Here is a 15,913-nt window from a genome sequence, read left to right as displayed (position 1 = left end):
ACTGGCATTGGGATCTTTGAAATCCAAGTATACAATGATATTTATTGAATTTTCAAAATCCTGATTGTGACATGAATCCAAGGATCTCTTAAGAAATTGATCAAAGTAGTTACCTGACAAACGTTGAATTTAAAATACGGTCCAATAGCTTCGGTGAAGGGACCGGCCTAATCCTATTCATGAATAGATCCAACATTGAAAACAAAACAAGCCCAACCTTGTCCCACATGATTCAATAATTCCTGTATGCTGATTATTTTTGGAGACGTATGAGTACTTTCAATAACTGTTAGAAATTAAAATGAAGGTATGGTAATCAGTATCAGTGATTAGTTGATTCACCTGGTTTGAAGTTTAAAGGGTAGGGACCTGACCTGATGTTTGGGAAGACCCACCTGGGCACTGAGTCTGAAGCGCTCTTGGTGTCAGATTTGGAGTGTGAAGGGCTTTTTGAAGTGCCCAAAAGAGACTACAAAATGTTACATCTGTCTTGGACGATCACATCGGTTAATTTTGTTTTTTGCCCTTTTTTTTTCTTTCTCTTTTTCTTTTTTTGGGTCGTATCCAAAGCTGCGATGACCCAATCCTCCACTAACTTGCCTTGTTTTCTGGGTTTGAGGGATGCGCTTGTGGGTCTCACTTGGATGATGGATCCATGGTATCATTCAATTTAAAAGATAGTCAATCTGACTTTGAATTTTAGGAAGATTGTATCAGATATTATCACATGTCTTTACCTAACCATAGATATGTTGGTATTATTATATAGAAGTTGTATTTAACCATGTCCCAAGACCCTTATTCCAAATATCTCTGTGATTCAATTGCTCTAGCATATACTTCTGTGTTATTTTACCACAAGGTGAATATGTGGGACTCGAACTCCAGCTCTTTCTGGTTTGTTGATCGGAGAAAATTAAAAAACCATGGCCTGCACTTAAGAAAAAAAAGGGAAAAGGAGGCGGCCTCTCCAGACATGTGACATTGTTCTCTATTGTTTATGTAGGAAAAATATGTTTTCCATACTGTCAACCCTGAATATTCTAAAGCATCAAGTCTTCACATGCTAATATGCAGCCTAAATGTAGGGACCGGCTAACTAATATTCCAATGGTTTTGGGAGTATTGAAATCTGGCAAGCTTAATTACTCCTAAAAATCTTTTGGATTGGTATGGACGAATCCTTGAGATGCTATGGATCCAACTTCAATTTCGATCTTCTACGACAGTTGAGGAGATGGCTGTAAAGGAGAATGAACCCCACCTCAAAATTTACTAGTTCTCATCTATAAGAAAGATGCCAATTATTTTTCTCTACTGTCCTAGTGGTCAGTGATGGCCCGTCCTTTCTATTTTTGCTTTAAACTAAATGATTCCACCTCAACAATATAAAGTATGAAGAATAAGTGGTGGATCCCTCCCTAATCTCAATTATCGTTTTTTTTTCATTTTTCCTTCTGTTGGGCTAATTGACTCATAGAAAAAGGTCTGTGGTTCATTTCAATCAATGCCACTTAAGAATGTGTCTATGGGTACACATTCCCTACAGGCCGGCCATAAGCAAAATATGTATTGAGTACAGTAGCCTTATTGATTCCATGATTGAAGCTATCTAATGAAAGGAATTCTTGAACAATAGTCCTCTTAACAGACTAATGCACTTGTTTACATTACAATTGAAGTAATTAGTAGTCCTTGATAGTTGGTTAAAACACCGTAAAGAGAGAATTCAATTATCGAGTCTCATAGCAAGGAATGGTATGTACAAGCTAGGTTTATCTATCATGGTCATGAAAGCAGCAAGCCTAGTATTCAAGTTGGTATTGTCAATTCAACGATCACTCGGTTTCAACTTAAATATGAATTATTGGGTTAACTCATAATACAAGTCAGAGTTATAAAATAGAAAAATTTATTTATTTTTAAAATAATTATTTTTGTCATTTACTCTTTATCATTTTTATTTTTTATTTTTAAGATATATCATTATTAAGATTTGATGCTTAACATTATCATAAACTAATTCTAAGAAAGGTATAGTTTTATAATTATTTAGATCATGTCAAAATATTATATGTATTACTTGATACGATTCTAGATACCAGGATCAATACCGTAACTTTCATAATATTGAGAATTGCCAAGTCATAATATCGAGAATTGCCAAGAGAATTGCCAACTGTAACGTTCATAATATCAAGACTTGCCAAGTCAACATCCAATATTATAACTTTCATGATACCGAGATCAATACCGTAACTTTCATAATATCGAGAATTGCCAAGTCATAATATTGAGAATTGCCAAGAAAATTGCCAAGATACCAAGATCAATACCGTAACTTTCATAATATCGAGAATTGTCAAGTCATAATATTGAGAATTGCCAAGAGAATTGCTAAGTTAACATCCAATACTGTAACGTTCATAATATCAAGACTTGCCAAGTCAACATCCAATATTGTAACTTTCATGATACCGAGATCAATGCAATATGCCTAATACATACGTAACCCTTCAAGATAAAACTATGCCTTGGATGACTCATCTAACCCATTTCCATTGTTTACTCATTGATCACTACTTGAATCTTTTGTGCCCTAGTCCCCTTCCTTCTTCACACATTAAAAAAAGAAGGAAGATTAGCCAATTACACAATGGTATCAAGCAACCCCAGCTCCTCGATGTCAACTTAACTCAATGGAGATATTAAATTACAAAATTCTAAATTTTCAAGATTGAATCTTTACATGGGAGCATTGCAAAAGCTGATTCCTTGCACTCAAGATACATTAGACTGTTTCAAATCAAATAAAATTATGATTAATCAGATTGCATTCGTCATTGGATTCGAAAGGAATGGTATGGCCACGATATCATGCGCAAACAGTAGATAATAGATTGGAACAAGTAAAGGTAGCAGATAATATATGTGTTCGGAAGCTCCAAGTTGTTTATTAATCATTTAGTGGCCTTAATCACCATCATTACTTGTTGATAAGAAGGGTCCCTTTTAATCAAGCTTTTGTACTAAAAAAGCCTGCAATCTAAGAGGGGACTCTGAATTTTAGAACTAAAGCATCAGCACTAAACGATAATAGAAATGCCCACTATTATAATCAATAATACATTTTGTCCACCAGCCACATATGTGAACACCAATTTGGCTTTACAAGGTGGGTCCTGCCAGAGAAAGAATTCACGTATCAAACCTAACAGAAGCTTTTTCATTTGCTTTGGGTTAACAAGAAAGGATGGCTCAACATGAAATTAGACCCTACCAATAGTGGGTTCAACCAGATTTGGATGGTGAGGATGATTCACTGACGTAAAACAAAATTGGAGAGACACCTTGTGTGTTGGGTGGGTCATTCACAGGCTGGTGGAGTGCTAAGAGATTAGGAATATGTAGAGCGTTATCTCACAGGAGTTAATTCCTTTTCATCCTTTATAGGATTCCCTCTTCTAGAGGGTAATTAGAATCGTTAGCCTGCGGGAATCAGAAGAACACGGTGTTGACAATGGAAGATGACTCTCATCCTCTGCCCAGTCAAGTTCCAATGAAAGACCATTCTGGCATGGAGGCACAGATACGATCAGGGGGCAGAGTTTGCCAATATGCAAAGGCCGAATCATTATTTTCACATTTGGAGATTGGCTGGGGAAAAAGGCAATGGCCGGCTAGTGGACTACTGGTTGGTAACGCCCTTGAACATTATTAGGAAAAGGAAAAGGAAACGGAAAAGGAAAGATGTTGAGAACTCACCTCGACTTCATCAGTCATGTGATCTTGAGTTCTAACAGAAGCAATTCCACACTCAATAACATATGGGTTTATACAGATTTGCACATATGTGATTGTAGTGGATTCTATTGCTCGAGTGTTCTATGAAGGAAACAGATGTATAACCAAACAACCCTACCATTTATCAACAATATTATCACACTTTTATAGCTCAAACACCAGAATGAGAAAAACGAGGGGGAATGAAACAAACTAAACAGTTGAATTTGAGAGAGATTCGCCGTCTTTCTGGTCCTTCTTGCCCTTCATTCGCTTCCCTTTGAAAATTCCTCAGAATATCCCAGTTTTTTTGGAGACAGCATAGCTTCTGCTTCTTGGAAACGCATCGGTGTTCACCTTGATATCTTCTCCAAATTCACAAGGCTTGTCTTCATCAATCCTTCCAATTCCAACACTCATACTCCGAGGAACCACATTTGTGCCGGTCACCGGAGATTTCGAGGACGGCTGTCGCCGGAGAAGATCCAACTCAATCTTATTGCTCAGACTCCTAGCAGAAGCAACCTTGATCAGCTCAGAAAGATCTTGATCTCCACTTGACTTGGAGGAGCTGACACTGAAGCTCTTAGGCAAACTGGAGACTTGGGCTGTAGGACAACCCATGGCAGAGCCATAACTCACCCGTCCGGCAAACTCCGTCATGCTGCGGATGTACAAATCCCTGACGCAGGCCAGGATTTTGAAGGGTGCCTTCATGCACCGGCTCAGTTTGCTTCCCTTGTTAGCCTTCTTGCTCATGTTGCACTGCTTGCTGCACCCTTCTGTTGATGGGGCTAATTCAAACTCAAGGAAGATTTACACAAGGGAGAGCTTGAGCAGAAAGAAGGCTGAGTCAATACAGCATAAATACGCACACTCACAATTCACAAATGGAGAATTTATGGCTTATTAGAAGGTAATCATTGTGGAGATAGAGAGATGGTGCTTCTTATATATTGATATCAGTGGTATACAAAATACTGGTTTAGGTCGATGACTTGAAAATCATGGGGTTTTGAAAGTGATGGAGAGAAAGAGAGATGAACGGTTTTCTTCGTGGTAGGGTCCAAGGGCAGTTAAGGACTCAATTGCTGGCTGTACGTGTGGAGACCATTTCAACGGAAAGCAGGACTGGTATAAAGGTATTTGCCTGAACTAGGAAAGACGTTAAAAGAACCAACATGAAGAAAATCACTATCCTAAAACAAAAACAGTGTTCCCAAAAAAGAGAATAAAAGGACAGTAACAGTAAAGAATATCAGGATGCCGTCCTCTCTGGCCTCCTCACAATATGGATTACTTCATCATAATTTAACAAAACTCATAGGTATCACCGAGTCAAGGGCCACCCTATGTGAGATTGACGTCAAAATTATATTAAAAAATGTCTCTAACATATGTGTCCTCATCTCATGAACCCAAGTTTGTTTGATTTTAAATAATATGAACAAACTAGAGTAGTCGAGCAGAAGACTTAGCTAAATTGGCGAACCTTTAACATTGACCTGATCCCTTACTAATCAGGTATATACATCATATTCCTCGCATTCATTTTTTTTTTCCTTTTTATAAAGAAGAATGAGCTTTCAATAATCACAGGGACAAACCCGCGACAGATTTGATAATCTTATTAGATAGTCATTGTTGTCACGGTCAAATGATGTGCCTACTTTCTTTCATATTTGCTACTTAATGGCTCAGTAATCGCGCAAGCCAGTTGTGCGGAATTGTCGGGTGTGGATAATGTTTGTTCAGTTAACTTTGAAAGTGTCACAATGATCACCATTGAAGAACTTTGAGCAGGAACCCGTGAATTAACATCTTTAGTCCAGACCAACCTTGCTATCTTTAATCAATCATCTTGTCATTTGACTTCACTGGAGGGTGAAAATTATGGGAAAATTTCCTGATATTTTTTCTATGGTATGTGGAGTTTGTGGAGTATGATCCACAAAATTGCTTGCCCCACTGGTAGACCGTGTTGTTGCCTTTTTGGAAGTCATTTTGCTGTACTGGTTTTGTTTTTAATGCAAATAAATGACAGCCTTCAATAGGTGTAGTTCTGAGAATTTAGTTTTTCAGTGGCCCTCACGGCAAAATTTTGTATCAGCTGGGCTCAGGGGGTCTGTTTGGAAAGAAGGAAAAGGAAAAGGAAAAAAATTCATAAATATGATGAATTGACTAACAAGTAATATTCAAAGTCTGCCTCCAGTTAATACTTAATTGAAAAAGGAGCTGTTCATATACTGTCATGTTCTGTACAGATTTAATGAATTCCAAACAATGAAACAGACCTTAATCTTAAAAATTTAGAGAATCAATGAAATTCATATGTGGACAGCCCGAAACATGGAACCATCCACTTGTCTAATTAGTCTGCAAAAAATTCCCATGACCAAGATATTGACCAATTGGGAGTCTCATCTTTGATTCTTTGCTCAATTTATTTGAAGAAAGTTTTTGTTCCATTGGAATTAAGTGAAAATGTTACAATTGATTGAAGTTAAACAAAAGTTAAAGAGTATGTTTTGATAACTATTTTTTAAAAATAATTTCATATTTTTTTAAAAAAAATTATAAAATATTTTAATTGTTTTGGATTTTTTTTAAAAAAAATAATTATATAAATATAAAGAATAATTAAAAATAAAATATTACCTATAAAAGGTATATTTTTATTCTAAATGATAATATCATTCAACTATTTTGGAAAATAATTTAAAAATATATTTTTTTCGAGATTCCAAATTATTTGGTCTCCAAGAAGAATGGATCGGGTTCATCTTCTTCTTCTTCTTCTTCTTTGTTTTTTTTTTTAACCATTCTTAACTCACCCAATTCAATCCAAATTTCAACTGCCCTGCTGCTCTAAAATCTTATTAAAGGCGGCTGACCAATGAATTCGAATGGCGGTGCCAAGTCAACTGTGAGTGGATGAAGAATTATTCCCCTACAGAGAATGGTTAGTTTAAATTAGACTTGGAAAGGGAGGGAGGAACTGCATCAGCATCTCTCCTTCATTTAACAATTTTACAGATGTCCCTCAAAAGAACGTTTAAAATAAAATGCAGCCGAGTTTTGGAATGTGTTTTAATGGAGAATGTTGACCACCACCCACCAGCTGTGGGATAAAGTCAACAGGAAACAGGGGACCAAAGTAATCGATGCTTGGAGAGTCATGCTTTTACTTGGTTCATGCATGAAAGGCGTCTGTGAAGGGATGGACCATCCCAAAAAATTAAACAGAAAAGTGAAGAATTTGCTTGAGGTTCACGCCGGAGGAAAGTAGTGAATTGGGCTGTGCCCATTGATCAAGTGGGAGCATGGCCCATGCGCACGCGCAGGGAAATGTCTGAATCAGATGACAACATACATTAACCCTCTCTACTTGTTTTAACTTTTCCCTCTGCTCCTGATCCTTCATGTTGCATCACCACACTGCCCTGCTCCATGTTACCAATTGATTCCATTACGGGTGGTCGGAAGGCAGCAGAAGAAATAAAAAAAAAAATTATAGGGTTGAATCAACAATCGGAGATATGGTGTATGGTGTCATGCAACCATGGTCATACATCTACCTTTGCGTTTTGAAAGGCAAAAAATTTAATGCGTCCCCCCACAGCACTTTGAATTCGTCAAGGAGGGAAGAAAATTGGTTCAAATTTTCAGGGAAAGCTGGAACCAGAAAGCGTAAATGGCCCATCGTGATATCAATGTGAGGTGGCAAACCGTGAGGAGTGGTCAACACTTCAAAAGAAAGAAATCAGGAAACTTTAATGGTTATCCAAATACAGCTCAGGCCAATGCAAACACTTCAAGCTAAGGTTCGTACATTTACAAACGGTCCAGTCTTATCATGTCTACCCCGTTCACAAGCAACATATTAGTTTCAACGAGAAGATCCCACAGCTTGACTTTTGAGTCTTGAGGCCCAAATTCCAACCATTACTTGGGTTCGTTGACAAAAAGCACCCTGCGACATTGCAATTTGGAAATCACAGCTGATGAAATGAGTGAAATAGAAGCTGAGAATGAATAAGTTTAACCTCACTGGGCCATGACCAACCCGAAAAACATGCTTGGTCCTGGCTCGGCAGATGTCTAAAAGGGTTTTAACCCAGGGCTTCCACATGGTCTGCAAAGATACCAATAATCTGAACCTGGGGTAGCCATTGGCTTAAGCCACAGATTCATAATCCAGTCTTGGAGGTGGCCAATGTTTAACGAGTTGGATGGAGTCTTTGTTTAGAATTCTGGTTTTACCGGGCTTTGGCTCAGCCCAAGAAGGTAAGGATTTTAGCGAGGCCCAAGCTATATTCATTCATTGGGCTAAATGTTGAGAAGGAGTCTTGCAAAGTTGCAATTTTCTTGGATGTAGAGTCTGTTTCCATCTGTTTTGAGAAAGTTAAAGTACCTGTTTAGTAAATTCTAAAAAATAGCTTTGAAAAAATTCTCTTATTTTTGTAAAACAAAAGTTTTTAAAAATTTAAAATATTTTTAACCTATCTTTAATATTTTAAAATATATTTTAAAAATAATTTTTATATGTAATATTTTAAAATAGTCTTTATAAAATAAGTGAAAATAATAAAAATATATTTTTAAAAAATTCTTTATTTTTTATTTTTAAGAATAGAAAATTATTTAAAATAATTTTTTTCAAACAAGTCCTAAAACTCTTTTTTAATTATAATATTAATATAAAAATTAAAAATAAAAACCTTTTTTTATTATATGAATGTTATTATTTCAAAATTATAATTTTCAGTTCAACTTTATCTTTTAATTAAAGTAAAAAAGCAAAAGCTACCCCACAAAGACTCACACAGGTCTCTAAGTCATGTGATTTTATTAATAATACTCATAAAAATTAAATAAATAAAATAATTATTTTTATAATTCTAATAGTGAATTGGGTGTGTTGAATGACATCATCCAATTTTTTTAATATTTATGGGCAGCATTACTTTAGAAAGAAGAAAAAAGAAAAACAGAAACCAGAGCAACAGAGTGACGTGGCAGAAAGTGATTGGGTGAGAGAGGTGGGTCTGGTAGTGTGCACACGCAAAGCAGTCAAAGCAAAGACCGGATAAGCCCCCCCGAGGCGTACAGTCAAAGCAAAAACTGTCATGGTCAATTTGCTTTGCTGGCACTTTTTCTTTATTTTAATATTTCTATTATTAAAAAGGCCCCCGATGCAGGGCCCCACACCATCCTTTTTTTCAAAAAATTCCTTTTAAAATAACTTTCATTTTCTTTTTATTATTCGGAGGAAAAGAAAAATGGGTTTCTGCAAAGTCGAAGCCCTTCGTGGCGCGTACCCAGTCGCTTGTCTCACGTGGGGGCTGCTTTTTAACTCGTGCGGCCTTTTTTTTTTTACAAAACTAAAAAGACGATTTTATCCTTTATGACTTATTTAACGACAGTAAAAAAACTATTAAAAATTGCCCTTATAAATAATTTATATAAGGTGTTATTTCGATTAAAATAATATTTATATCAATTTTATTATTTTAAATAAATTTAATTTTATTCGGGTAAAATAAATAAATGCCAAATTATTGGGAAAATAAGATTGAAAAATTACTAAGAATAATCAAAATATTAAAACCTTCTTCTTTCTGATTTACCGGAATGAAGAACCTGGGAACCGGGAGATTTACGGCAGGTGATATGACTGCACGTGTGGTGCGCGGGCCGAGGGACCTAATAACCGGCTGCAGCCCATGGTTCCCGGTAAACCGATATTTTCAGCAAAAACAAACAATTGTTTTAATTAATTTTGTTTTTCTAGAGTTTATTTATTTATTAATTTACATTTTTCCATGAGGAGTTTTTCAGCGGCTGTACCAAAAGAAGGGCAGCAGAGGAGCCTTTGTAGGGCATGTCCTCTCTGTCTTCTCTCTCCTCTCTGTGTGGTGGTATGGCCTTCAACTTCCCTTGAGTACTCAGACTTATCTCAGGTTCTAATGATCTGGGTTCATTATTGTTGTTATTATATTTTGTTTTCAATTTCTCAAACGTTTCTCTGATTCCAAGGCCTTTTGATTTATTTGTAGTGTGGTGTTGGTCTGTTGAGTGGAATAAGTTTTTCTTTGGTTTCTTTTTGATCTTTTTGCTGTTGTGTTGTTGGGTTGATGATGCAACCGTTTTCAAGCTATGAATAGTGAGTGAGCTTTAGTGTTGGGGAAGATAAGAAGGTTGATTATGTGGTTATGATGTTTGTTATGATGGTGATGAGTCTTTTGACCACGGAAAGAGATCGGATAAAGCTAAAAAAATAAAGGATGCGTACAATAAAGAGAGTATTGTTGGCTGTGTTGTGAACGAGAGAGAACTTGATTGCTTTCATTCTTCTTTATCTTTTTTTCACACATCTCATGTGCAGGGTAGATGTAATGTGGCTTGAATGCTGATTTTGAGGGTTCTCCTTTTTGGGGGTTTCTGAGGTTTGGGGGGAGTTTGGTCTAAAGGGGTTTCAGAAATGCCGATGTTTCAGCATTATCAGAAGGATGGGCTTGTGGGGTTTGACGGTGGTGGTGATGGGCATGTTCTAGATCTGGACACTGCCGTTAAAGATGGAGTTTTGGGCGGCGGTGGTGGTGGGGTGGTTGGAGGTATTGCTGAGAAACTGGATCTGAAGAGGATGATTGAAGAGCTTGACTTGTCGGAAATTCCTTCAGTGTTTATTTGCCCAATCTCTCTTGAACCAATGCAGGACCCTGTAACCCTTTGCACAGGCCAAACCTATGAGAGGTCTAACATTCTCAAATGGTTCAGTTTGGGGCACCTCACTTGCCCCACAACGATGCAAGAGCTCTGGGATGATTCGGTTACGCCGAATAAGACCCTTTACCATCTAATTTACAGTTGGTTTTCACAGAAGTATTTGCTTATGAAGAAGAGATCAGAAGATGTACAGGGACGGGCATCAGAGCTTCTGGAGACGCTAAAGAAGGTGAAGGGTCAGGCCAGAGTTCAAGCTCTTAAGGAGCTTCATCAGGTTGTGGCGGCCCATGCTACTGCAAGGAAGACAGTGGAAGAAGGTGGAGTTGCTCTGATTTCAGCTTTATTGGGCCCCTTTACCTCCCATGCTGTTGGTTCTGAAGTAATTGGGGTACTTGTTAACTTGACACTTGATTCAGAATCCAAAGCAAATTTGATGCAACCAGCAAAGATCTCTTTAATGGTGGACCTGTTAAACGAGGGATCGATCGAGACAAAGATCAACTCTACTCGATTGATAGAAATGTTGATGGAGGAGAAGGATTTTCGTTCAGAAATTGTTTCTAGTCATAGTCTTTTGGTTGGATTAATGAGGCTAGTGAAGGATAAGAGGCATCCCAATGGAAACTTGCCTGGGCTTACTCTCCTAAGAACAATATGCTTACATAAACAAGTCAGGAACTTGTTTGTGAGCATTGGGGCCATTCCTCAACTGGTAGAATTGTTGCCTGCCTTGAATCCTGATTGCTTGGAATCAGCCCTTTTCATCTTGGATACCTTGTCATCTCTACCAGAGGGAAGGTTGGCTTTGAGGGATTGTCTGAACACTATACCGAATATGGTGAGGCTATTGATGAGGGTTTCGGAGAGCTGTACTCAATATGCTTTAGCAATCTTATGGTCTGTATGCAAACTGGCTCCTGAGGAATGTTCATCAATTGCTGTGGAGGCTGGTCTTGCAGCAAAGCTCCTTCTCGTCATCCAGAGTGGTTGCAATCCTGTCTTGAAGCAAAGATCTGCAGAGCTCTTGAAACTGTGCAGTCTCAATTATACAGATACCACCTTCATTTCCAAGTGTAAGCTTACAAAAACAATCCAATGAAAGGCATAAATTATTTGCTATCATGCATTATCCCTTTGTTGTTGTGGAGATGGACTTGAATTATCCACCTGGTCCGAGACAATGAATCTCAAATCAACCATGCAAAGCAACAATTATGAAATGGTGCTTCCGAGGTAAGACTTCGTTCTGCTGTAAATACATCAAGTACTTCAATTCAGGCAATTGATTCAATATACATGAAGAACCATAAGATGGGCATCAACAGACCTTGCTTACCCTAGCCTCCTGACTCCTGAAGTTCTTCAAATAAATCCTGGCAACAGCCCAAGTGCAGTACACCATGTGTTGTGGTCAAATTATGTGAGAAGAGATCAAACTGCTACTGGATGAAGGTTCTCATTTTAAGATGGAATTCTAGGCAGCTATTTGGAGCTTGCAACCGTAATTGTAATTGGTGAGGACTTGCTCTGCTCCATGCCATCTCTTTTTTATCTAGTTCTCCCGCAGGGGTCTCAAGGCCTGGATTTTCCTCTTAGTTCAGTGGGAGTTTTGTTTTGACCCCACAAATGTAGAGATCAGGGGCCTCTTGGCCTTCAATATTATTCAATGTGTACAATGAAATTACTTTTATCTTTCACTTGCTCTTATTTTGCACTGAGCCATTTTGGAGCATGTGAACTCAGTTTTTTCTTTTCTTTTCTTTTCCTTTCTTTTCTTCCAAATATTGGATTTGTCTGGGTGTCAGATTACATACAGAGAGTGGAGAGAGAGAGAGAGACAGAGAGATGATTGATTGCCTCAGTTAAAGTTTCACTGCATGTGACACCCAGTTTCACTGCATGTAGAGTTGCTTCTATTTTTCGGGATGACCTGTGACACCCAGGTGAACGTTGTGTACTTTCTTTTATCCTTTTGAAGGAGGAGTTGAGGACAGGACCTATTATGACCTCTCACTCAATCACTGCTGGACTGAAAAGAAAGAAAAGAAAGCTGAAAGCTTTCACTTATTTGAATTGGTATTTGCGATCAACAGTAGGTCCAAATCTTAGAAACTCAGTCACCAGACTCACCACCCACCACTGCAACTAATGCCTCTGCACCAACATGTGAGAAGTCTATCAGATTCAAAAATAAAATAAAATCAATATGGTTTTCCCAACCAAATCTATATATACGTTGAAGATCTTTGTTTTTTCTCTTTTGTTTTTACTGTATTTCTTGAATGAACAAGTATTGATTAGTCTTTTGCTCCTGTACTCCTTTGGAGCTCCTTGGTCTCTGATGTTAAGTGGGGTTTTCCAGTCTCCCCATAGTGGAGACAAAAACTATAGTTGCACTTTTGATACTTTTGGCTTGTACTGCTTTTCTTTTTCATCAACCCATTTCCTTCTCTTTCTCAACGTCAAAAAAAGCAAGCCTGGACCCCCCACAAAAACCTTGCTTGCCTTTGCAAAGGCCCTTAGTGAATGAGTAGTCCCTAGGCATTGGCATCTTAGAACAGTTAACCCAAAATCATGGAAAAGCTATTTATTATAGAAGAAGCCCTCCACACTTTTTTCTGTTGCAGATGTTTTAGTGACCCTCACCCATTTCTCCCTCTGGTTTTCTGTGGGGCCTTCCTTCTTGCCTTTACAATTCTGTTTTGTATTTGCTTATTTATATCTATCTATATTTAAAGCTAAGCGTATCATTGTGGGCTCAAGCCAAAAGTCAGATCCAGTGGACCCAGGTAGCACAGTGATTAGTCCATTTCGAAACCATGAAATTGAAGTAAAGAATTCCTGCCATAATTTCAGTAATTGTTAAAGCTCTTTCCACATGATTCAGGAAGACGTCCTATGTTTGGACATGATTAAATTATTCTTCGAGGGCATAATGCTTGTATTTTTCTTTTGAGACCCAATCCCGCATGAGTTGAGTGGAATTGAGTTCACAGTCACGGCTCACCATAGTTGGGATGAGTTCATCTCCAATTACAATTACCCCTATGTACCCTCTTTTGTAGCATGATCTTTCTAAAAATCCAACTTTAAGTTCTGGGGATACACAGGGATTTCCAACATAATAAACTTCCCATGTGGGCCTTGACTTCTCTCATAATCAAGAGCCCGTGTGGAAGTGCTTCTCATTAAAATGTTTTTATTTGTAAAGCTTTTATTAATAACACTCCTATTAGACACATTATTAAAGAGGATCATTTAATAATTGATATAAAATAAAAGTTTTTAATAGTTCTTTTAATAATGCATTATATAGCATAAAAATAATTTTAAGAGGAATCACTTATGAATTAATTGCCTACAAATTACTTGAAGTGATTTTTCAAAATTTTGAAAGTGGTTTTTTTTTTAAAAAAAAAAAATTGACAGGAAAACTCTTCAAACCATTGCCAAACATATTTTAAGAGCTTATTTGACAATAAATTTAGAAAGTGTAAATACACTAATTTTAAGTTATCATTTTTTTTAAGTGTTCTTTGATATTTATATTTATTAAGAGTCCATATATTGTTTCCCGATTGAAACAAATAATAACTTCTTATATCAGAGATAATCCTATTATAGTTATTGGTTATAACAAAAATGATTCTCTTTCGGTTATAAGTGTTCATGTTCTTGAGAACACGACACTTAGTTTGTGTTTTTGATAACACAATGTTTAATTCGTGTTCTCAAGAACACATTTTGATTCATGTTTTTGAGAACATGATTACTAGGTATTGTTTCACATTACTATAATGAGGATATTTTTATAAATGGCTACTTTAGAAATCATTTTTGAACTTTTTAGCACTAGAAGCAACTTTGTATAAAAAATATTTCAAGTGTCACATATGTTAAAAACGCTTTTTAGAATAATCATTGTCAAATATAAGTCTGTTTGAAAAACACTTCTTAGAATGTGTTTGGTAATGATTTTAGAAAGTGTTTTTAGTATATTTTTAAAACTTAAAAGATAAAAATTTTTAAATGTTAGAAAGATTAAAAATACTTCTTAAAATCATTATTAATCACTCTTAGCCTCTTTAGTTTTTTTTTTCAACCATTAGAAGGACTAAAGACGCTTCATATAGTCACTACAAACACACTCATTCTAAAATTGTGTTTGATGATATATATATATTGAAATCTTTTTAGTTCAAGTGTTTTTAGCAAAGTTATGTATCAAGAGCCGTTTAATAGTGATTTTAGGATACGCTTTTAATATTTTTTTAATACTTAAAATTTTTTATTATTTAAATATTAGAAATATTTTTTAAAATCACTCTAAATATTTTTCTATAAAATATTATAAATGATTTTTAAATTTTTTTAAAGCATTTTCTAAATTTGATCGAATACGCGATTTTTCTACTAAAACAATTTTATGATTAAAAATGCTTTTTAAAAACATTATCCTATGCCATATAAGCCTAATAGACATTTTTTGGCTTGAAACACACAATGCATTGGTACTGCCTTGACCCAATAATTCTCCAGCTTTTAGACCGAGTCCTCTTTTTTTTTTTTCATATAAAAGCAACGACTGTGTATGTTCAAAATCTAGATCCCAATGCCAGCTATCATCCTCGTGACAGTTATGTAAATATATGTACTTTATTTAGCCGGCGTTGTGAGTTTGGACTTTTAGTTTGATTTTGATGGATTTTGGTCTTAAGTCTTCACTCTTCACAAGCCCACTTGGTATTATTTTGTAAGCCCACTTGTATTAAACTGAAACAGTGAGAATGGTTTGACGATGCAATCCATGTAGTAGGATTCTCCGTTTTTTTTTTTTCACGGCCATCCGAAGAGAGTCTCGCTTTTTGATTGTACATATTTCACGGTATTTTTACTCAAAGTGATTTTTTTAAAATCATCTATCAAATATGTCTTTAAAAAACACTTATCATGAACAATAAGCCCGTTTGAAAATGATTTTAGAAAACGTTTTTAACTTTTTTAATATTTGAAAAAATTTATCATTGAAATATTAAAAAGATAAAAAACGTTTTCTATAATCATTATCAAACATACTCTAATGTTTTTTAAAAACAATTTTTAAAAAATTAAAAACGTTTAGTAAAATTACTATCAGACATATTCTAATTTTTTTTCTCATTGTACAAATCATGATCCTAAAAATTCATACAACTTTGATTATTAATCTTGCTCTTCTTGTCTCGGTACTCCTCCCCATTTTGATTTGTTTTGCTATATAATAAAAAAATAAAAAAAATTAAAATATTTAGAAAATTTAAAAATAAATCAATTATTAAATTGATATGAATATTATTTGAAATGTATGTTTCGTCCTATGATTTTCTCCTTTTGTTGTTGAATGTAAAAATAAAAAAAAAAA

The 15,913-nt window shown here is 35.9% G+C and overlaps 2 protein-coding genes across 3 annotated transcripts; one reads left to right on the top strand and one right to left on the bottom strand.

Moving 5' to 3' along the window:
* Window positions 1-3,905: 3,905 nt before the first annotated feature.
* On the bottom strand, window positions 3,906-4,983 carry LOC104878482 (uncharacterized). The gene has a single exon (XM_010648985.3). It carries the CDS (start codon window positions 4,540-4,542, stop codon window positions 4,075-4,077), a length of 468 nt encoding a protein of 155 aa, XP_010647287.2. The 5' UTR covers window positions 4,543-4,983; the 3' UTR covers window positions 3,906-4,074.
* Window positions 4,984-9,603: 4,620 nt separating this feature from the next.
* Window positions 9,604-12,209, top strand: LOC100252523 (U-box domain-containing protein 30). 2 transcript variants are annotated; one of them, XM_010648771.3, is made up of 2 exons: window positions 9,604-9,704; window positions 10,172-12,209. In XM_010648771.3, the coding sequence occupies exon 2, from the start codon at window positions 10,268-10,270 to the stop codon at window positions 11,609-11,611; it is 1,344 nt and encodes a 447-aa protein (XP_010647073.1). In that variant the 5' UTR covers window positions 9,604-9,704; window positions 10,172-10,267; the 3' UTR covers window positions 11,612-12,209. The 2 variants fall into 2 exon arrangements, with proteins under 2 accessions (XP_010647073.1, XP_002267145.2); XM_002267109.5 differs by having other exon boundaries at window positions 9,608-9,746.
* Window positions 12,210-15,913: the final 3,704 nt, after the last annotated feature.

Source organism: Vitis vinifera, chromosome 7 (assembly GCF_030704535.1).
Source record: "Vitis vinifera cultivar Pinot Noir 40024 chromosome 7, ASM3070453v1".
Taxonomy (NCBI): domain Eukaryota; kingdom Viridiplantae; phylum Streptophyta; class Magnoliopsida; order Vitales; family Vitaceae; genus Vitis; species Vitis vinifera.
The sequence above is the reverse complement of the archived record's forward strand: the minus strand, read 5'-3'. Positions and strand labels throughout refer to the sequence as shown.